The following is a 24,151-nucleotide window of genomic DNA, read 5'->3' on the forward strand; positions in this document are numbered from 1 at the left end:
GTCCTCATCCTTTGTGTCTATATCACTGACATACTCTGCAATGGCTAGTCTCATGTTGAGCTCCCTAGCAGGCCTAGCTCTATTGGGCTGTCTTCTTGGTCCACTTGTGCTGGGCTGTTTAGCAGGCCCAGTGAACCTTGAGGAACCTTTTTCAAATGAGCCCACTCTTCTTGCTTTAAATTTCTGCCTTTTAGACTCATGTGTTGCTTGTTTTTTTTTTGCTTTTCCTTTGGTTTAACCCCTTTCTTCGACGATGAAGACAATTGTTTCCTCTTTCCTTTGGCAGCTCTCACCCTTCTACCCTCATCATCTTCACCACTCTCACTCCCACTTTCATAACCAGCAGGTGGTAGTTTATATAGTTCATCTTCCTCACTGCCATCGCTATCATCATTTGTAGATGAGTCATCCAACTTCTCCAAGTCATTTGGATCGACTTCTTCCTCAACCTCATCATTTTTCTCACAATCATCATCTGCGATCTCAGGTTGATCAACAGGATGGTAAAAAAAATGTAAAATTCATCCGTGTCTTTGTTCCTCAACTTAGCCTGTCACATTTGGTTGATCCCTGCATCCCTCCTCAGTACATGCAACCCTTACTCTATATCTTTGTTTTTTGGATCATACCAGTAAGCCTCCTTATACAATTGATACCCCAGTCCTTTGAACATCGTGATCAGATCTCCGAAATTGACAAAATCCAAATCCATCGGCGAAAACCTCTCAACTTGACTATGCAGATAAACTAACTTACCGGTAGGTACCCTTGAAAAATAGCCCCCATGATGGAACATGGGAACACCGAATACATCAACCATCTGTAACATTTTTCATTACACAACACAAAACCAACCCTTATTATCAAAATCTCCAAAATCTCACTAAACAATACCCGACAAATGACTAACCCCACAACTAATAAGCTACTACACTCACTTACAGTCTATATAAGTCCCATCTTATGACATTGATAACAAATAAAGGGCATAAGTAGAACAAATTTAAACAACAATGTACTTACCACTCTTCATAGCGAACGCAGGTAGCACCATGAACCTTTCATGGAACTGCTTTACAGAACAACAACGACGACAACACGAAGTCGAAGCGTTGTATTTTTTGGAGAAAAAACATAAGTGTTAGGACTTCCTGTAATTGTCTGTGACTGATATGGGCATCATAGGCATATCTCATAAGAACCATTGCACAACATTTTCCGAAACAACTTGTCTTAGTGCACAAGGACTACAATGTCCCATAACTTTTTCTAGTGGAACACATCAGCCCATTCACAGCATTTTGGAGACATGTACCCATAAGCGTCAGGTAATCTGAATCCATAACGTGTTGCGAAGCAAATTGAACGGAAGGATCAATTTGTACGGCGTTTTGAAATATCAAAAATCGTTCTGTATTTTTCAGTCCTAAAGAAGTTAAATGTCCGCGAATTAAAAGTTCAAGAACCTATTTGTCATTTATTCTAAATAAATAAATCATTTGGAGAAACAATTATTTTGCTTCCATAGAATAAGTAAGAATTTCCCCCAAAATAAACGATATTCTCGCCACTACCAAAAACCAAATTGATATCCGTGGCAAATATTTCCTATGAACTAGGAACTATCTATCACTCTAGAATTTTGCTATGTTAAAAAGATTTAATGTATCTTAATATAAATTATATTCAAATACATTAAGCTTTTCAAGTACCAAAATTCTAAAATGATAGATATTTTAAAACGGAGATAATAATAATAATAATAATAATAATAATAATAATAATAATAATAATTCAAAAAGAAAAAACCAAAAATAAATATATCCTTGCTAAATATTAAAATTATCAGTACATGCCGAATTACAATGAAACTACAACCTTGGATCACCATTCACCAGGCAGCTAAATGCAAATATTTTTCCCATTGAATAGTTTCTGGCATTCCTTGTCTTTCACCTTGAAATGAACACTTGTTCTTTTGGCTGTTTCAGCAGTCAACAGTGAATATAGGAGTAAAAAGATTGCTGCAACATTTTCAGCCATCAATTCTTTTGACTTTTTATCTAAAAATTATCAGCATAAAATGCCTTATTTTAGTATGAATCTGAATCCTCCGAAATGAAGATATCTGTTAAGTAATTATGCGAGGGTATAAACACCCCTAGATCACTAAAACTAGAACTGTCAAATGATCTAACGATTTTCATCGTCTCGCTTTATCACTCTACAAACCTCCTCATTCTAAAGAATCCAAATTCATTTCACATCAACTCCCAATTTATAGCCACTTAAACTAAAACTGTCTAAGCAAGCTAATAACTTGGATCTTTATTTCCTTTTCCTTCCTTTTACCCCATAAAAGAAACTAGAAAATATTAAGGAAAAAAAGGGTCTATATTCTGCTTCTTTTCTCCCCTATTTTTGGGGTGAAAATGACTACAAAAGGAGAATCAAGATACAAAAAGTGTTTGAATTTCTATTTCACTGTGACCTATCTTCTAAAATTGACCACATATGAGTATACCCCAATCCTTCCCAGTGAAACTATTACCGAGCACTAATCCTTGTTTATACAACAATGATCCAAGTATTGGGTTAACCTCCACCCCAGCATAAGCCAAGCCTGCTCCGCGATGTATCCTTTGAAATCAAAAAAAAAAAAAAAATAGAGGAATGAAAAGAATATTAAGGAGTTAATATCAACAGCCTCAATGACAAAGATAAGGAGACAATAGCTTATTTAGAACAAGAATAGATAGTAGCAACAGAGACATTTAATATTGATAAGCCCTAAGCACGGTTTAAATTCGATGCACAAAAAGGTTTAATGATATGTAAAACAGTGCAGAAGACTTAAATCTCTTTTATACATCATTGTCACTTTTTGGAACATCTTTGTCAAGGTATTTCGGTACAATTGTATTGTATCCATATACAAATTGATCCAGGGAAGTAACAAAAAAATAGTTATGACAGAAGGTAAAAAAGAAGAGTGAGTATTATCTTTCACTATACTTCATAACCATATACAACAATAAACTAGCCACTTTCCATTTGGTGGAGTCTACTCCATGGACAAACCATGCTACTACATCCTATCATATATCACGTCTATAGTCAAGACATCAAAATCTAAATCAACGCTTCACGGTTTCTAGCTTCATAACCATACATGTTACACATATGATACAACCTCAGTTCATCCTAATAACTAAAAGATTGAAGCCACGTCACTGATCACTATAGCAATTTAAATCTTTTAAAAGCTTGATAAGCTGTAAAAGTTCTAAGTACACTATAAATAAGATAATTCTAAAGGAAAGATAATCTTTTTAGTTAATTGAAAAAAAAGATACCATGTGGTCATTTGTATACCATCTTTTTAAGATAATTCTAAAGGAATTTCACTCAAGAAAGCTTGAAGCAAAACAAAAATATGGTATTATTGTAATTATCAAATAAAACAAGAAATGAATAAAGGAAACAACTGAAATAGATTGTAGCCCATTATCATTGTACTATAAGCTTATACTATCCTTCTTATAGATCGCTATTCCCCATAATCTACATCTATAGCAAAACTAGTATAAATATCTAAACAATTATCAAACGCTACACCTTAATGCAACATTTACACTGGCATTACATCAAATATCCTATGAAGAAACAAAGAAAGATGATGCAAATAAGTGAAAATTTGTAAATTCACACTAGTATGAAAATTTGTTATAGGTTACAAATGCATGGGCTTCTTTGTCTAAAAATATAATTTCACATTGGAAAACATGTGTGCAAAGTAAATGCAAGACACCATACAAACTTAGATGCTAAAATAGTCAATGTAGAATATTATCCACATACAAACTTTAACCATGAATTCAGATTTATATATGATCAGCCATGGCAAAGAAAGCAATCTCTAACGAATATATCCACAAGCATTGTTTAGCATAATAAAAGTTGATCAAATTAATTCAAGATGAAGGGAATTTATGAATACCTTCTAAATAGTCAGGATTTCAAAATCTGCATGTTGAGAGCAATCACGGAAGTAGGCCGTTATATTGTCAAGGTTGCTAATGAAGATTTTGTATGTTGAACCCACCCCGAAGTTCAATGATTTCAATTTACTACAGGAGTAAAACTCTGGCTTTAGAAAAACTGCAGTACCACAGGTAACCTGGAAAAAAGCACAAAAATAAATAAATAAAAATCAGGCAAACTGTACGATATTTCTTTTGAAAATGCAAAACAGTAAAACCAAACTGTCTATGTCTCTGACATACTAACCGCTACTGTACAGAATGATAGTTTAACTGCTTCAGATTTACAATGTCCCCGTATCATATTGATCAAACCATGCAAAGTCTCCTCTCTCTTCCTCCGGATTGATTTTTCCAATTGATCACGCGGTTCATGAATATCAATGACCAAGCCATCCAAAGATGGAAGACTGAACTCAAAGAAGGCACAAGATGTAGAATACAAGTAGCTGAAATTGGTAAGAGTTGGTGCAGCAACTACAATCTTACATTTGAAGCGGTTGCACATTAGGCTCAAGTTTTTGAGTTTGGGAGCAGATATAACAAAATCCTTAGGGTTCAAATCGGACTTAAAGGACATTTCACCTAAGTGCAAATTCTTCAAATTGACACATGTAGCAAATGGGTTGAGACAGTCAATTCCTGTATAACACAGAGTGAAGCTGTTAAGGTGCAAAGTCGTCAATGTTGTAAAACCAAAGAGTTCCGCCAAACTTGAAAATGGATTCATAAAGTCAGCTGCAGCAGGATACATTGAAAAATGTTCCAGGTGCAACGTTTCCAATGACTTGCAGCCAACGGGGGACGAGACATTTGTAGGATTGCAATCTTTTAACTCAAGCCGTTTCAAAGACTGACAAGTAAATAGAGGCAAAGGGATTTCAACAGGTGGGCTGCCAGAGGTTTTAGCCCGAAGATTGATTCTGATTTCTTCAACACCATGATATGTTGCATATTCAATAACCTTATTCAACAGATACTGATCTGTTGCGTAATCCACCCCGAAGCGATAGTAAATAAGAACCTTGACCTGAGAATCATCCCGATGGGATAGAACCCACAACACAAATTTCTTGAAATCAACCAACCGATTGAATGACTTGCTGCTGAAGTTCAAGCAGGGAACTGAAGCCCAAATATACCTCCACCTTTTAGATAAAACACATGTTCGAATTGCATCCTTCGTTTCCATAAACGACAATATATGATGGATAAGGCAATCCGGTAAGTCACCAAGTCTGTCCTGGCTTTCAGCCACTTCATAGGTGTCAACATTTTCAGCAGCCAAAATGGTTTTCTTGGCTTTCTTCAAAGCAGGACCAGATTCCTGAAATTCAACTTTTGGCATTTCAGCTTCGTCTTCCCAGCACAACATCGAATTGCACTGGTCGAAGCCCTCAATCATATTCCCATCAAATTATTGCTCTCCAAATTTGGAACAACCAAGTGACTAGCTTAGTGCTTTAGCAGTACCGTAGTTTAGCTATAGTACTAATTTATCTGTAATCTGGCATGAAAGAAAAAAGAATAAAACAAATACAAACTAAAAGTGTTAACATGAAATCCAGCATATTAATACAAGAAATGTTATCTATACTAAGAAGCAATCCAGTGAAAGTGATTAGCTTAGTGGTTTAGCAGTAATGCTACTACTCTATCTGTGACAACAAGAGAAAGAGAAGGAAAAACATAAAAATAAAAAAATCTTATCTATACCTAAAAATATAGTTAGCAAAATTCCATTGAATAATCAAGAAATTGAAGTGAAAATCAAGAGTAACCTACCTTCACTACGGCTTCTAACAATTGAAACATGAAAACACAGGGCATAAATACACAGAGCATAATTCCCTCTCATAAAGAGAAATTATCCCCTTTTGAAACCTTCTCCCCAAATCAATTCCTCACAAACAAACAGAACCCCAACAAAATTGAAACAAAGAAACCCCAAATTCATGTTAAAGCAAAACCCCATCAGAAACCAAAGTATAAAACCACTCAGCTAACCAATTTTGAGATAGAAACGAACATCAAAAACAAAACTTTACTATTTCCCACAGTTGAAAAAGTCACAGAAAAGCACAACCTAACAACACAGTGGAAAATTAAAAATATAAATAATCAAATAAAATCAATTGGGGCAGTTGAAAAAGGAAGTGACTTTTGCACCTGGGTGAGGTCCTGGGAAAGAAGAAGGAGAAGAAGATGATGATGATCACGTTGATGATGGGCACGCGCGTTGACAGGGGTTGGGATTTTTTTTTCCTTCTGGGGAGAGAGCTTTATATTTTAAATAATACTATATTATATTATTGTAACTTTATTTTTTATTGTAAATTTGTAATTGATAATATTACTTTTATCGTAGTTAATATTGATGTGACTAACTGATTATTAATCGAAATTTTTTATTTATTAAATATATTTAAAAACATAAATAAAATTAATTTAGATAATAAATATTTTAAATTTAAATTAAGAGATCTGAATTTAAGTTTAAAATAATTTGTATAAATTAGATGTAATAAAAAAGATTTAAAATGAAATTTAATGAAGTGAGAGAGTTTTTTACTGCACAACTCGAATAGTTTAATTGCCACTGTTTGGTAGCACGCAATGGCTGCGACAAATGTGACCCTCTTTTTCGTTTTTTCCTTCTTCTCTCTCTCAATAATGTTTTATTTTCGATAAAATCACAGATTTGATATTTAAGAAATTAGTAAAATATTATTCCTATCAATAATACTTGGAATGGATACTCATAGAAATCTACAATACAGAGAATTTGGATTTGAATGTAGAAGAAGACATCGTTGCTATTTTAAGTTTTTAACTATTAACTTTCTTAACATTTTTTAAAGAGAAAATGTGTATATTTTTTTTATAGCATAAAAGATAATTTTTTTTATTGTCAAAAATGAAAAATATATAAAAAAGTATATATAAAAATAGTGTTTATAGTATTTTTCTTTTTTCAAATTGGATTGGAAAGACTAATCAATTAGCGGAATGAAAACATAGAATTAATCAAAATCAGTTTACTCAAAACTCAAAAGTAAATGTGTTTGTAGTTTGTACATTGTTGTGTTTGAATACATTCAAGAATTAAGAGCAAAACTGTACTAGTTTCACTTTGGATGAGGGGAGTAATATATTACCGTTCATGAATCTCTGAAATATTGAAATTCGTTGTGCTCTAAGTTGATGATTTTTACGGTCTCCGATTCAATTATGTGAAAGATGGAGGGTGACTTGCAAAAAAATTTCGGTGATCAAGTCAAAAAGAGTTTAAAAAGTAAGATTAACAAATGTGTGTGTCACATATCTGGGAGGCTCCTCTATATATATATATATATATATATATATAGTTATTTATCTTATCTCTTAGGTAGTTAGGAGATTAGGGGTTTTAAATCCAAAAATTTATTTAGATTACACTGAGCTGGCAGAAATTTTAGGCCTTCAGCCAGTATGGAGCTAGGGGCTCCAGATCGTTGTACAAATGGACCAATAGACTTGGAGGTTAGGTCCACATGAAATAGTAGTGTATATAAATATATATATAATCTTAACAGAAATTATTTTTTTATGGAATTTGTGTTGGTGTATTGGTCGAATATAAGTGAAGGAGGTGTTTTGTCGGAGGATGGTGTCAGATACAACACGCTAGGAGCGTGGTGTCTGAGCAAGTTTGGCGGTGTGTTGATGTGGCGACGAGACAGAGCACAATCAACATGTAAGGGGCGTGTTGTTGTGGAACCCGTGAAGTAGTGCAGGTGTGCTTACCGTTATATCTGCGGATCTCCCAATAACTTTTTTTCCGTATCAAACTAACTCGGATAAGCAGTCGCACCCACGTCCATACATTTTATATTTTGCATAGAACGTCTGTGACTCAAACTCATACACATCGTAGTCAACTCCTCTAGAGATAGTGTAACTTCTAATGGCTGCGACGGCTAGCTTTCTAGAACTGAATTCCATTTCAATCCGAAACTCTCCGTCCTCAATATCAGCAGCGCCTACAGAAAGCAGAAATCATCGTTCATTAATCAATCCAAAGTTTAAATTAACAAAATCTTATTATTCAGTCATCACGTACCTATGTTTGCATATTCCGAAAATTCCTGTGCGTGCATGGCGTCGAGATCCAACTCACGCATAAAAGGTGGCACATTCATCGGTTGATTTCTCGAGGGATGAACCACTACATTCTTCACTGCTATCTCAACTTTCACATCATCATCCTCGTCTTCGTCGCCAACTTCATAAGTGGCTTCGAAGTCCTCTTCGCTGTTACTATTCATTCCTTCGTACATTGCATGTCTATCATCCTCTATATCTAAATCATTTTGTATCCCTTCTGCCTCTACGGTTTCAAACTCAACATACAGCTCAATCTGTGGCTGTCGCATCTGAGTCTGCCGATGAATTTGAAAAATATTCTGCATACTCGCTTCGTTAGTGATTGGCATGGCATCAAACTGTATTAATCCACCAAAAACTACAACCGAAATCCGATACAGAATTCTGCTCACTCTCATTAACATACTATTCTCCATGTTTTGACAGAGACTGTTCTGAAACTCCATAAAGGTCATAGTGCATGGAACTACAAACGAAAATGAATTCTGGCACACAAACCTCACTCCCTCATAAGAATTCCGTATTATCTCACCATTGCGATATACTACCAAATTTGCGGTACCCTCCATTACACTACCAACACACTCAGAGAACGCTCAAAGCACACTCTCATTCGGAATGAAAATAGTACCGAGCTTGGTCTTATATAGAGCGGAGCATTCAACATGCCCCCCACGTGCTGCATGCTTCAGCCAATCACGTTTTGCCACGTGTCATCAGGCCCCCGGCGTGCTGATTCACCACGCTCCCCACGTGCTGCGTGGTTCTTCCAACCAGTCTCCGCCACATGGCCTCCACGCCCCCCACGTGGTGCCTGTAACACGCCCCCTACGTGTTGGGCATGTCATCTGACATGTCCATCCATGTGTAAATACACTAAGTTCCCCCATTTCCAGCCAAAACACCTCTTTTTACTCCATAACCAAATTATTTAGCCTAATCTTAATTGTTTAAAATTTTATATTTATTTTTATATATAATTTTGATGTAAGATATAAATAAAAAATTTATAATTATTTGATAGATAGAGAATATATAAAATTGATTTTTTTTAAATATTGTTCAAAATATATAAGTTATAATTTATTGATATAGAGTTATAGATTATGTTTTTATTATTTGAGCCAGTTTGTGAGTTTTTGGTGAGTAAAGTTTGAGCTTAAGAAATAGGCTCGATTGTTAATGAATCGAGCCGTGAGCCAAACTTAATTTTTGTGAGTCGAGATTGAGTTTAGTCTAGCTCAACTCGGCTCGACTCACTTCCAGTCCTAGAATCAAATACGCCTCGAAGAAATCTATTTCGCAGATCACCCATTTGCAACCAGCTTCCCAAACTAGCATAAGACCTTGATTTATAGGCCAAGGTGGAATAGCGCTGGAACAACCAAGAAGTCATCTTCCTCTTTCGTCTCTCAAAGCGCATCCAAGACTAGCCAACTGCATATCCTAAATTAAGCTTCCAATCACAGTTAACCTTGATGCAATTGCTAAAAGTCCTTCTTCCCTTTAGACTCTACTTGAGCCAAGAAGAAAAATCTGCAGCACTATAGTTTACAATATAAGATAGACTAAGATTATGCTAAATAACCTTTGCTTCACAATCACACAAACAATGTAAGGTAGTTTTAGGATGATTCCCGCAACACTAACCGAAGCTCAGTGGGAATCATGCAGGGATTGCCACAACAACAACCTAATCTTTTTCGAAATAAACATGTTACACAGCCAAATCTAGTTATCATTCTCATCTCAGTGGTATTTCTTTTAGCTAACCAATGATATTTATTTTTTGTGGTGTAATCGGCAAAGGAGAACCCATGACAATGATCAGGGATGGACAAATTTTCTAAAAACAGTTTGACATTTTTTAGAAGAGAAAAATATAGCTTGCTAAAATTCTAACTTTCATTATGTATCACATCACCGATCGAAAAACAGAGATCAGTTATATGAACATTAAGAATGGCATCTACCAGGTTATCAAAAGAGATCCACATTTCAAACTATAACAATTAATGCAAGTTTTCGCAACACCATACAAAACCATTTTTTAAGTGGTTATAAGCATTCATCACATTCTTGTAAACCTAAAATGCTCTATTCGTATTTTTCCAATTTTTGGTGAGAAAAATATTTTTTGATTAAGAGTTCTGTCCAAAGTTTGTCTTTGTTATGGAGAAGTTGTCAAACAAGCTTTTCAAGAAGAACTATGTTAACACACTGTGAATCACAGACTTTCAAACCTCCAAATTTTTTAGGGGTTACAATCTTCTCTCACTTCACAAGAGTTAGACTTCTCTTGTTTACCTGACCCTTTTAAAAGAACTGTCTTATCATCGAATTAATTCTCTCACAAATATAAATTAAAAGATAAAAAATCTGCATTTGATAATGACGAGCATAACCAATTTAACTAAACACAGTTTACCTGTCTTATTGAGAAAACGTCCTTTCCAATTAGCCAACCTCTCGTAAACCTTTTCAATTATTTCCTGATTTATTTTTTTTGTTGTTCACTCATAGTCAATATTAATACTTAAATACTTGTCCAAATTTTAAGTAAATTAAATATGAGACACTCTCAATACTTTTTTTTAAATATTCTTAGAGTAGAAAGTCTTAAACTTAGACAAATTAACTTTCAATCTTAAAATTTTGGTAAACAGATTAAGAATATAAACATTAGCGGTCTCCAAAAATACTACACCCTACCTATTAAAAATCATGATCAGAGGAACGGTGTTTAGTTAATTTGTATTAAAATTAAGATTAGTTGGCTCTAATTCAATTTCAAAAACTTTATAGATTAAAGGACGTATCATATTTATAAATTCTGTAGGAATTTTATCTTTAATTAATATGAGACTTGTAAAACATTTTCTTCACGCACAAGAATGATTAGTTTTAAGTAAGTAACTCAACAACATTAAATTAAATAGAATCTAAAAAAGCTAACTCCTTAGTTGAAAGATACTCACTTGTAAATTCTAGAAAAATCTTATCCTTACTAGATACAGTACATGTAATAATTTGTACCTATTTGACCAAACTCAATTAATCTTTTCCCAAATCTTATAAACTCTTACTAATGAAATTCATTCATCATGCGAATCCAACGAGATTATATTTTTACGAATAAAACTCAACATACCAGAGTCAATTGAAAGTTAAATTTTATGAATGGATCAATTTAAAATGATATGTTGGGAGTTCACAAATATTTATTTGTTTTTTATATAAAAAATAATCGAAATAAAAATAATTATGACTAAAAAATGAAGATAATAGTTCTCAAACGTACTTGTATTTTATTTATTATATTGTGCACTGATGATTAACTATTGGTAAAGAATCATATGTAATATCTTTTATGTGAGGTTAATAATTAAGAATTATTAAATAATTTAATATGTTTAATTAAATTATTATTTAATAATTTTAAGATGAAAATTTAGGTAAAGTCGACTTTACATGAAATTGATATTTGAGAATTGTTAGATAAAAATTTAGTCAAATCAGTTAAATTATTTAACATTTTTAAATATCAATTTCACGTGAGGTCGGCTACACCTAAATTTCCACCTAATTTTAACTACTAATTTCATTTTCACCCTCATTATTTGTTATATATTTTAGACCGTTACTCAATTTCATCATATGCTTAAATCGGCAAGACAGTAAGTGGGAAATGCAGGATTTTTTATTTTTATAAATTAAATAAATATAATAATTATTAAAATAAATAATTTAAAAAATACTCATCAAAATAAATATTTCTCTCTTATCTCATTTATTTATATTGTAAATAAGATAATTTTACACGTATTTTATTTACAGTGTAAACGCGATATGTGTGTTTTTTTTATTTTTATATATCTCGTTTACAATATAGTAAACGAGATATATGTATTTATAAATAATTAAATATAATTTTTAAAAATAATAAAAAAATATTAATAATATAATTTGGATCAAACTTTTAAAAATAGAATATTTCATATAATGGAGAAGATGGACGAAACAGTCCATTTTAAATAATAAAAAAGATTGATTGTCCATTTAAACTAAACACGTTGATGTGATAGCATATAAGTGCACCGTCTCACTGTTAACACGGTTATCTTTTTTTAACTGTCTACTATTAATACTATTGTTTCTAATTGATAAAATTTTTAAATTTCATATGTATTCTCTTGAGTATTAATTTTTATTCAAATTATATATATTTTAAATTTCGTTTGTTGCATAAGAGTAAATAAAAATTTGAAATATAATTTAAAAATTAATACTCACATGAAAAATTTAAAAATTTTGTCGGCTAGAAACAATAAGATTAATAATGGGTAGTTAGAAAGCGTGCTTTCACATAAACGTGTTAAATGGACAATCCATCTCCCTTGTTATTTAAATGTATATAAAAAATTTTAGATTAAATTATGTTCCAATTAGATTGATTTAAATTTGAAAAATAAAAATAATCGTTTGCCAATTGTTAGGAGAGGTTAATGAAGATAATGGGAAGAGGATTGAAATGACTATCTCCCACGTAGATAGTGGGAGATAGCGTTGAGAGATAAAAAAATGTTATTTCTCACGTTATCTCCCACTATCCACATGGAAGATCGTTTCAATTCTCTTTTCACTATCTCATCAACCTCTCCTAATAATTGGCAAATGATTTTTTTTTTTCAAATTTAAATTAATCTAATTGGATTATAATTTAATCTAATCTAATTTTTTTTATTCTTTTTTTAGTACTAATTGATTAAACATATTCATTTTAATCTTTTCTACCAATCTTTTTATGTACCATTTGCATGCTAAAAGTTTGGATTATTAATATTTTTTTATTATTTTCAATTTTTTTATTTTAAAAATACATGTATCTCGTTTATAGTGTAAACAAGATATGACGATATATGTTTATATATTGTTTACACGATAAACGAGATATACATGTGTCGTGTCCACCTTTCTTATCTCGTTTATAATATAAACGAGATACATGCAAAATTATCTTGTTTACCGTGTAAACGAGATAAGAAAAGGGTATTGATTTTGGTAGATATTTTTTAAATTATTTATTTTAGTTATTATTATATTTATTTAAATTATAAAAATAAAAAATCCGGGAAATGCAATGCAAATTTCCCCTCACAAAAATTTTGTGAAAAGCAAAAGGAAATAGTGACAAAAATTTAAGATCACGTAATTTGCCATGGTTTCATAAGGACAAAGAGTCTCTCATCTCACATAGATTGCACAAAGAAACAAACGAGTGATATGACACACTGACACCCCTTTGTTATTTATTTACCGTTATTTCACTAATTAACATATTTGTTTCAATATCATCATAAACCCCTAAACAGACTAGCAAGACAAGAAATATTACATCAAAGGTTAGGGACAAATAATAGAGGAGAAGAAAGGCTTCAAAAGTAATTGAGAGCAAAAGTGTGGCCTACAACTACAAGGGTTTTGACGTTACGTATCTATCTTTCATAACTATTTCCTTAATTTTTGTTTAATTTCATGTTTAACACATTTGCTTACTAGTAAGATTAGAAAGTATAAAGATAAAAATATACCAGATAAAAATGACCCTAACCAATTAAATAAGTCTAACTTTAACTTCAAAAATTAGCATAAAAAGTAATAGTTACCTGACTTACCCCTCTCATAATCATAAAGGCTACTCAAAAGTCAAAAGTTGGAGCATGAATTTTGATAGTTTAATATAAACTTGTGTATGATGAGAGAATAAGTAAAAAATATATTTTTTCTATTTTTATTTTTTTTCTATAATACTGCATAAGAAATTAAATAGATTTAACTCCAAAAGCCATAGTTTAACACTTTGTTTGGAACAACAAATTTTAGAAGGAAGGAAAATGAAAGGGGAGAAAATAAATAGAAAAGTTCATTTTTCTTTATTTGGATTAAAGTGGAAAATGGGTGAAAAACAAAAAAATAAGTGTAGAGTCCATATAAATTTTTTTTTTTTCTCATTGCTGCGATGAAAACTGGAAAGGAACGGATAAACAATGTTAAATTCTATATTTATCCTTTCAACAACAAAAAATAAAATTCCTAACTAACTCTAATTTTTTCTTCTAATTGGTGTTTTATTATATGTATTTGTTTGAAAAACAAATATATAATTTTTTGTTTATGACCTTTAAAATTTTGAAAAATAATTTAAAAAATCTTTTTATTGAAAAAATAATTTAAATACATTAATAAATTATAATTTATATATAATATATGTAAGAATAATAAAATAATTTTACTCTATTATAATTTTATCTTTTTTTTTTTCATCTATTTTCTCTACATCCAAACAACAAACAAAGAAATCTACTTTTTCTTTCATTTTCTTTCTTCCTATTTTCTTTTTCCTTATTTTCCATCAAACATCCAAACAAAATGTAAGAGGTACGACTACCCCACATAGAAAGGATTTTTATACAATGTATTACTTTATAATTACAATCTGACTAATAATTATAAATGACAATTGACGTGTATATAAAAGCATAATATCAATTTAGGTGCACAAAAATCATTTCTCATCCGTCTATATTGTTTACATATTCCTTATGGTGAATCCATTCAGGTGCGCGTAGAATTAGTTCTTGGAGGGTAAAATTGATTCTGGTTGGGTAATATCATATTTGAATTGCACAGCATAGAATTGATTCAATGAAATCACCTTTCTATCAAAAACCAATTATGATAGGATTAATTCTACCTAGAATCAACTTTACAAACAGTCAAAACACTAACAAAATTGATGTCAAGATTAATTACAAATGACTATATATATATATATATATATATAACAAACTTATGTTTTCTGTATATTTTAATGATTGTCTAATAGTATATTTCCTATTATAAATATAAACATAAATAAGCAAATGGAAGAATAGATGGTAATGCAGCTGTGTGACACAGCAAACACACAAAATTGAAGTATATAATTAAAGGATCAGATTGGACGTTGAAAACAATCAACAATGTATAGAAAATATTCCGAGTAATCCAAAACTTTGGTCTGATGATTAACTAGTTGCCATAAAAAAAATCAAGTTTCTTCAAATATAACATCATAAATCAATAATCTAAAACAGCTGGTTGGGCAGCTAAGCGTCAAAGCTCTTCAGCGGTACTGCAAAAACAGAGAAATCAGCATAAAGTTAATGAACTAGTGATATAAAGAAAAATTCACTTTGGATTAATTAACTATATTCAAATGTTTCATACCTTAATGAATCCGATTTCCTTGGCATTGCTACGGAAGCACTGCCTGCAGCACATGAGGCCATACTTCCTGATTATTCCATGTGGGTTTCCACACACCCGACTGCAAGGAGAGAACAGGAAAGAACAATCACTATCCACCATTATTGGCAAAAACAAAATGCGTAAGTAAAATACTATATAAAAATTACACCCAACCAACTTCAGTTCAATCAGCAACAATTTTGAGAATATCTAAAATATAATAGTCAAGAATTCATGTGTTAATTCCATATTGAAACTTGAAAGAAAAACTAAAACTACACCAGAAAGGGTAGGCCTCATACAAGCTAAAAAGTTCCCTCTACTAGGCTGGATAGCAATTACAAATGGATGGCCCTACAATGTAAATAATAGCTCACAAATGATTTTATATAATGGGGTGCTAGCAAGTTTAGTTTCGAGAAAGGGAGGGAAGGGAAGGGAACGGCTGAAGTGATTCAAAACCTTCCCTACCCTCTCTTCCCCTCTAAAACACCAAGTCACATACATATCCTACAAGGGCAAGGCTACAAGTATGCACAGAACAGGACAACCAAATCAAAAGAAAGCAAAAATAGCATCTAAATTGAACCAAACGCAAACGATATTCTCTAGAGATGTGAAAGTCATGTAGGGGACAATACAAGTACTAGAAAGTGATTCGATAACATTATTACATAAAGCACATCGAAGCGTGGAAAATAGAGAAGGCTGACCATGCAGCAATGATCCAACCATCTTATGATTCATGAAAGGAGGGGAATCTTTTCAGAGGGATGTCTCTCTCTCTCTCTATATATATATATATATAAAGTGTGGGAAAGCTTTACACTTTTGAAATTTTGTTGGCTATTCCAAGCTTAAGTATTGAGGATCTCTCGTCCTGCATGCTCTGTCTTATCTTTCTTCTTTTTCATAATATTTCTTCTTTTATCACAAAAAATGGCATGACCGATTGACAAAAAATCTCCTCCCACTTTTCACTCCCATAAGAAAAAAAAATCTTAATAAGGAAAGAAAAATCTTTACTAGCACCACACCATGGGATTGACAAAAAAATTTTCAAACAAATAGTTAAAATTTAAAATTAATGGGAACAGAGATAAGGCTCAGTAATATACCAAGTGCGAGAACCAGGCCCGTAGTTCTTTGGGTGAGAGTTCCAAATGTTGGTGTGTCCCATGATGTTTCCGCTAGACCAAATTCAAATGCACAAAATCTCAAGCTGCAAATACCAATTTACAAAGAAAACAAGCATCACACAAACATATCCATCGAAAAACTTCATCAATATGAGCACGACAGAAGATACAAAATATCATAAGCATTGACGAAACAATTGTTAATGAGCTAATCATTCATTAACCTAACGCTTCAAATCAAAAGTTTCATAATTCAGCTAAGCGATTGAGTTGAAACTTCAAGTTATAATATAATCGAAGGTCACAACGAGAATAATGTAGCTGTTATAAAAGGAACCTAAATACAAAGCATGACATACAATACATTCAATTCAATTCAAAGAATAAGTTCATTGAAATTGGGAATTGAGAAATTAAGATTAAGATTAATGGTAATGATTCCATTCAAGAAGTAGTGCGAAAGATTAGAAATCATAAATCTTCCAATATCATTCACTCACACGAAAAAATTGCAGAGAAATTCTTAAAAAAAGAGAAGTTTGATTTTAAACGCCGAATAGTTGAGAAGAAATAAGGATGAATCAAAATCGTACCTCAGAAGAAGACGATGGAAGCGCCTGCCTTAGAGTGTAAGTGAAAACCCTAGTATTAGGCGCCGTGAGTTAACATGCATTTATACACTTTCATTCTCTCATAAAACATAGGAAAAACTACATCTAATTTAATTTAATTTAATTTAATTTGACTACATAATAATCTCTCTCTCTTTTATCTCTCTATTCTTTTATCCTATCATATAAAAATTAAGTTTCTATAATTAAAATGATATAATTTTTTTATATTTATTTAAAAATTATGAGTTCGAATCTTACTCTTAACTTAAAAAAAATAATTCTACACTTATTAAACATGATTTATTACGATAAATTAATTATATTAATGAATTAATTTAATTATATATTTAAATATAATATAATTTATTATAACTTATATCAATCATTTATTATACCAATTATTTTGATTCATTAATTTATACGATACATAATAAAATAAATTATTTATTACTTATTCTAACGGAATACGATAAATATATATTAGTTTAGTTAAAAAAATCATTCTCTTTTAAAAATTGTTTCTCTAACTATTTTTTTAATATTTTAAATCTAATCAATTATAATAAATCAATTATATCAATTAATTAATTTAATTATTTTAACAATTATTTTATATTAATAATCATCTTAAAAATTAATTTAAAAAATATTTTTTTATTTATAGTATCTTTCTAAATTAACGATTAATTCTCTATCAATCTAAATTTTTATTTAAAAATTTACTACTACTCAAGTTACTGCTCTAGTTCGAAAATATTTATGTTTTTCAACAAATGTTGTATGACAATTTTAAATGAATAAACAAATGTATTTTTTTCTGGTTACATAAACAATAGTTTTTGTACACATGATTCATTACATTTTTCTTGGTATTGTTTTTGTCCATCATGAATATATCATTGTCATGGGGCATTGAGTTTTATGTTTTTAACCATTTTTGTGATTTTAACTTATTGGCCCATGCTCCCACCAAAAAGAAGGAAACCTGTAGGCCGAACGGTGGGTTGGGTTTAAGTATCGAACAACCTCACCCAAAAATAATAATAATAATAAACCTGGGCCAGTCAAATACTCAAATATGATAACCTATTCTGTTGGATTTGATCAATAAAAATAAATCCTCTCAATTTTTGTCCGAAATATGGAGGTTAGATGTGCAGAAAATTAGTTTTTGATTTATTAGATTAGAAGATACGGTATATATAAAAAAAAAAACTATTCTCTCAATTTTTGTCTTGTTGATCGAAAATATTTTCGATCAAAGAAATTTGTCGAATCGATGTAAATCAAGTATAGTTTCTCGAGAAGACACATGTATAAGTATGAGTTTGAGAGTAGCTCGCGTCGATTTGGGTTTCGATCATTTTGTTGATCGAATGAAGCTAAATCGAATAAGAGATTCGATTTAAGAAATCGAGTAAAGTCTTCGAAGAGCTGGTCGAATAGAAATGGAAGCGGAAAGGTTAGTGGCTTTCATCACGCAAGGAAAACATAGAAAATATCTACAATCACGTAGCGGGAACAGTTACCAACAGTGATTGTATTTCAAATTCATAATTTTTTATTTAACTGTAATTAATTATAATTTAATTAACCGTTATGTAAGATAGCCTATAAATACTGTGAAGTGTTAGGAAATAAGGGTTAAAACTTTTACTAAAAAAAAAACACTCTGGCACTCTCACATTCCAGCGAATTTCTGAGTTTACAATCGAGTTATATTTTTCTGTAGGGTTCCTTCCATCTTCTTCATTTTCTTAATTTATCTTTGATGGAATTTTAACATTTCAATTAATTATATTTATCAAGTATTATTCACTTTATTTGTCTAATTTATCTTCCTGCATTTCGTTCTTTCTGTTAAAGTTCTTTGATTTATTTCAAGGTATTTTTATTGTTCTCTTTTAATTTTCATGCAAAATTTTTTCTTTGCCATTTATCTAATTTTCAAAACTTTAATGTCTAAGTCTCATTTATCAGTTTACAAATTTATTTTGTTTCTTTTATTTTTAATATTTGTCTAATCGGAGACGCTTTGATGCACTTCTAGAAAACTAATATTCGCACAGAGGAGTAGGTTTCGCTCCCAGACTACTAGATATCGAACTACCATCGATTTGCTAAAAATCGACAAAATATATCTTTAATGGTATTGTATCAATTAAAATGAAAGGTAAAAATACGTTGTTTTAATTTCTCCATATATTTTCTTCAAGAATAAATACCTAAGTTAACATCCAAAATATTTTAAATTAGATCATTAATTCTTTATATCAACTTTTATTTCTTAAAAATTTTCAGAAATTATCCCCTAAGACAAATTAGTCTCTTCATCATTTAAAAAGGGAGACTAAATGTCTTATAATCTTTTTTTGAAATTTAATTGTTTTATAATAAAATTTATTAAAGACTTATTTGTCTAACACGTTAAATTTTGATTAAAAGTAGAAGTAGTTCTCAAAGACTTATATTTAAAATAATAAAAATTTATTGGTGGGATTAATTTGAGTGTTATTATTTTTAAAAGAGAAAGTCTAGGAAACTAGTATTTTTATTGAAATTTGACCAGTATTTAACCAGTAAAATAAAAGTGAATAATTTTATATTATTAGATGTAATCTCACATTATTAAAAAGGAAAAGTATGTGAAACCAAAAGGGGATCAACCAAAAAATAAACAAAACTACATTAATCTTAATTAATTTTATTTTATTTAATTTTCAATTTTTATTATTAATTGCTGTGTTCAATGAAATCACTCCTTGACTAATATGTTACAAAAATCCAAAAACCACTCCTAGGATCACGGAACACCTCATCAAGTCTGTTTCAAAATTCAGCTTCCCTTTGGTCAAACCCGAATCAACTTTCTTTTCCATTTGGTGGCGCAGTTCATCATTACTCTAGATATCATTGACGGCGCCGATTAGAACTTCCTATCGCGGCGGCTACGGTGCATGGTTTCGTGAGGGTGTCCTCAACGGCGCCAACCTCATCAAGTCAAACAGTCAAAGATAACTACGATTGGATCACTTCCGGAAGAGAGCATCTTCCATGGCGTTTTCACCCACTGAAGGAGGATCGATTACTACATTCACCAATCCAACACAAGGCGATGAACAATTCAATGTAGATGAATTAGACATTCAAGAACAAGTAGGGTGCAAGGTATGTTTCATAATCTTCTTATTGGTTGTTTTAAATTTTGTAACAACGTGGTATTTGAAGCATTCTTATTCATGCTAATTTGAATTTTTTTTACTTCAAAAACTATATCGTTACGGAGAATTATGGCACAATTATATATTGAGCTGAGCAAAAAATTACTAATAAATACTTATCCATCATGTGTAAATCATTAGAATTGCCATCATTAAAGTATGCTTGACTCCCAGATTTGTGATGCAATTTTCTTTGATAGTTTTTATATGACTCATTAAATATATAGTAAGGAATGTTCTTAACTTGACAATGCCTTTTTCTGGTTTCTTTAATTGATGTTCGACGAAATTACCGATGTCGTTGTGACTAGAAAGGATGAGTTGGACGACGGACACCAGGTTTAAATGTGCTATCTCGATGTTTCTAGTTCATGCTAATAAGATGTTTCTTAAGCGACACTGGACTTTTTACTATGTTAATTTTGTATTATTGAGTAAGAAAGAACATGTGCTCTTTTTGGAGGTATTTATGCCTTGGCAAGGTTTTTATGAGATGAGAATATGCTTTGATTTCACACTTCACTTACTTCGTTGGGGTAGGATATACCTACTCGGCACATGCCTTCAATATAGTATAACTCTATTAGTGAGTGCTTTATGAATCCTCAACTAGTATTAGACCATATAATGACATAGGAGGAAAAAAGTAGATTGATGATTGTACACTTCCTTAAAGTTTAAATATCATTTCTAGATTTATCATGATAGTATTTTACTGAAATTATTCCCATGTTACTATATAAAGGTGTTTTGTGATTTGTAAACCTATCAATTCTTTTTTGGTTTTTTTTTTTAAATTTCAAAAAGCTCATTTATTTGAGATATTATTATAGTATGCTAAGAATTTCTATTAAACACTTATTGTGTTAGGGCTAGTTTAATTCGTATCTAATTTTGTGTATTAACGTTACAGTTGCCGGATCATAGTGGCGTACGTGAAGAGGAAATTCCAGTCGTAGGAATGAGTTTTGGTTCGTTGCCTCTCCCACAAAAATTTTATGCAAACTATGCAAAGAAAGTTGGGTTTGTTACTAAAATCAGGAACACAAATTTCGACAAGACGCGGAAAGAATCAAAGATACCGGTTAATCAATCTATTTACTGCACGCACGAAGGTTATCGAGAGTCTAGGGTGAACGCAGCAACTCGAGCAAATAGAATTACAGCCACGAGATGTAGAGCAAGGATGTATGCCGTGCTGGACAATGAAAATGAATGTTGGGTTGTGTCTAGATTAGAACTGAGGCATTCTCACCGTTGTTCGGCTGAGAAAGTTGTCCACTATCATGAGTACCGGGAGCTGACCATGCATGCTAAGTGCGTCATTACGGATAACGACGAGGCTGGAATAAGACCCAACAAGACGTATCTAGCACTAGCAAATGAGGTTGGTGGATCCGCAAACCTGGTTTTTCAGAAAAGGATGTCAGAAATTACATCACACGCAATCTCCGATGCTCCGATGACAATGAGGACTTCCAAGGGATGATGAATTATTTTGTTCGAATGAAGGAAATCCTATGTTAATTTTGTATTATTGAGTAAGAAAGAACATGTGCTCTTTTTGGAGGTATTTATGCCTTGGCAAGGTTTTTATGAGATGAGAATATGCTTTGATTTCACACTTCACTTACTTCGTTGGGGGTAGGATATACCTACTCGGCACATGCCTTCAATATAGTATAACTCTATTAGTGAGTGCTTTATGAATCCTCAACTAGTATTAGACCATATAATGACATAGGAGGAAAAAAGTAGATTGATGATTGTACACTTCCTTAAAGTTTAAATATCATTTCTAGATTTATCATGATAGTATTTTACTGAAATTATTCCCATGTTACTATATAAAGGTGTTTTGTGATTTGTAAACCTATCAATTCTTTTTTGGTTTTTTTTTTAAATTTCAAAAAGCTCATTTATTTGAGATATTATTATAGTATGCTAAGAATTTCTATTAAACACTTACTGTGTTAGGGCTAGTTTAATTCGTATCTAATTTTGTGTATTAACGTTACAGTTGCCGGATCATAGTGGCGTACGTGAAGAGGAAATTCCAGTCGTAGGAATGAGTTTTGGTTCGTTGCCTCTCCCACAAAAATTTTATGCAAACTATGCAAAGAAAGTTGGGTTTGTTACTAAAATCAGGAACACAAATTTCGACAAGACGCGGAAAGAATCAAAGATACCGGTTAATCAATCTATTTACTGCACGCACGAAGGTTATCGAGAGTCTAGGGTGAACGCAGCAACTCGAGCAAATAGAATTACAGCCACGAGATGTAGAGTAAGGATGTATGCCGTGCTAGACAATGAAAATGAATGTTGGGTTGTGTCTAGATTAGAACTGAGGCATTCTCACCGTTGTTCGGCTGAGAAAGTTGTCCACTATCATGAGTACCGGGAGCTGACCATGCATGCTAAGTGCGTCATTACGGATAACGACGAGGCTGGAATAAGACCCAACAAGACGTATCTAGCACTAGCAAACGAGGTTGGTGGATCCGCAAACCTGGTTTTTCAGAAAAGGATGTCAGAAATTACATCACACGCAATCTCTGATGCTCCGATGACAATGAGGACTTCCAAGGGATGATGAATTATTTTGTTCGAATGAAGGAAATCAATCCCAACTTCTTCTATGCAATAGATGTTGACGATGCTAATAAGTTTAGGAGCGCACTTTGGGTAGATGCAAGGTGCAGGGCTTCGTATGAATATTACAGAGATGTGGTGCCGTTTGACACCACATACAGAAGAAACATGTCTGTATATGTATTTGTAAATAGCAAGAGCAGTTATTTCTTAATTTTCTATTGTTGCCTCACGGTTGTCTTTGCTCTTTTCACAGGCATGGTCTGCCGTTTGCATCCTTTGTAGGTGTAAACCACCATGAGAAGTCTACTCTTCTTGGTTGTGCTTTACTTGGGAGCGAGGAGATCCCTAGTTTTGAGTGGGTGTTCACGCAGTGGGTGAGATGCGTCGGATCTGTACCAAGGGGGATTATCACTGACCAGTGCAAGGCGATGACTGGATCTATTAGGAATGTCCTACCTGACATTGTCCACCGATGGTGCATCTGACACATAATGAAGAAATCACAATTCAAGCTTGGTGGATACGCTAGGTACGGAGAACTGCATGCAATGATGAATCACATTGTGTGGAATTCTCCTTCGACTGAATCATTCGAGTCTGATTGGGTTGGTTTCATTAAATAGTTCAAGTTAGGCCAAAACAGATGGTTAGCAGGTAGGTGATTGTTAAAATAAATCCCTTCTATTGATTTCTAGTTGTCTATTTATTCACATCATGTGATTTGTGCCACCTTGATTCCATTTCTATTATTTTTACAAGAAATGTAGCTGAATTTTTCACCTCTAGCAACAGTGGATGTTCCTTTTAGTATATAAAGAGATGTTTTTTCTATCAGTGTGTCTGGATGTTCGTAACCATTTGTTTTTTTTATTTGGGTAGACCTTTACGCGAATCAACGGAAGTGGGTTCCAATATTTTTCAAGAGTGAATTTTGGGCAGGCATGAGGAGTACACAGCGTAGTGAAAGTATGTACGCATTTTATGGTGGATACCTGCATTGCAAGAGTGGGTTGGTTCAGTTTATCCATGAATATGACAATGTCCTCGGAACCAATGAGTAAAAGGAGCTGGAAGATGATATTGCGGACTCGAAAGGTGTC

General features: G+C 32.1%; 2 protein-coding genes across 2 annotated transcripts; both read right to left on the minus strand.

Moving 5' to 3' along the window:
- Positions 1 to 1,747: 1,747 nt before the first annotated feature.
- LOC130950517 (F-box/FBD/LRR-repeat protein At1g51370-like) lies at positions 1,748 to 6,309 on the minus strand. The gene is made up of 4 exons (XM_057879037.1): positions 6,213 to 6,309; positions 4,291 to 5,550; positions 4,001 to 4,180; positions 1,748 to 2,640 (listed from the first exon to the last, which is right to left on the minus strand). The coding sequence occupies exons 2-3, from the start codon at positions 5,446 to 5,448 to the stop codon at positions 4,004 to 4,006; spliced, it is 1,335 nt and encodes a 444-aa protein (XP_057735020.1). The 5' UTR covers positions 5,449 to 5,550; positions 6,213 to 6,309; the 3' UTR covers positions 1,748 to 2,640; positions 4,001 to 4,003.
- An 8,853-nt stretch (positions 6,310 to 15,162) lies between these two features.
- LOC130951409 (40S ribosomal protein S29-like) lies at positions 15,163 to 17,304 on the minus strand. The gene is made up of 4 exons (XM_057880055.1): positions 17,212 to 17,304; positions 16,598 to 16,701; positions 15,459 to 15,558; positions 15,163 to 15,363 (listed from the first exon to the last, which is right to left on the minus strand). The coding sequence occupies exons 2-4, from the start codon at positions 16,657 to 16,659 to the stop codon at positions 15,355 to 15,357; spliced, it is 171 nt and encodes a 56-aa protein (XP_057736038.1). The 5' UTR covers positions 16,660 to 16,701; positions 17,212 to 17,304; the 3' UTR covers positions 15,163 to 15,354.
- Positions 17,305 to 24,151: the final 6,847 nt, after the last annotated feature.

The sequence above is a fragment of the Arachis stenosperma genome, chromosome 9, assembly GCF_014773155.1.
Source record: "Arachis stenosperma cultivar V10309 chromosome 9, arast.V10309.gnm1.PFL2, whole genome shotgun sequence".
NCBI classification, from domain to species: Eukaryota; Viridiplantae; Streptophyta; class Magnoliopsida; order Fabales; family Fabaceae; genus Arachis; species Arachis stenosperma.

Excerpts from the sequence above, each read along its gene's own strand:
- LOC130950517 (XM_057879037.1), bottom strand. The coding sequence starts at position 5,448 with ATGATTGAGGGCTTCGACCAGTGCAATTCGATGTTGTGCTGGGAAGAC. Across the intron at positions 4,181-4,290 it reads TATCATTCTGTACAGTAGCG|GTTACCTGTGGTACTGCAGT; the intron begins GTTAGTATGTCA and ends GCTTTTTTCCAG.
- LOC130951409 (XM_057880055.1), bottom strand. The coding sequence starts at position 16,659 with ATGGGACACACCAACATTTGGAACTCTCACCCAAAGAACTACGGGCCT. Across the intron at positions 15,559-16,597 it reads GGGCCTGGTTCTCGCACTTG|TCGGGTGTGTGGAAACCCAC; the intron begins GTATATTACTGA and ends CTCTCCTTGCAG.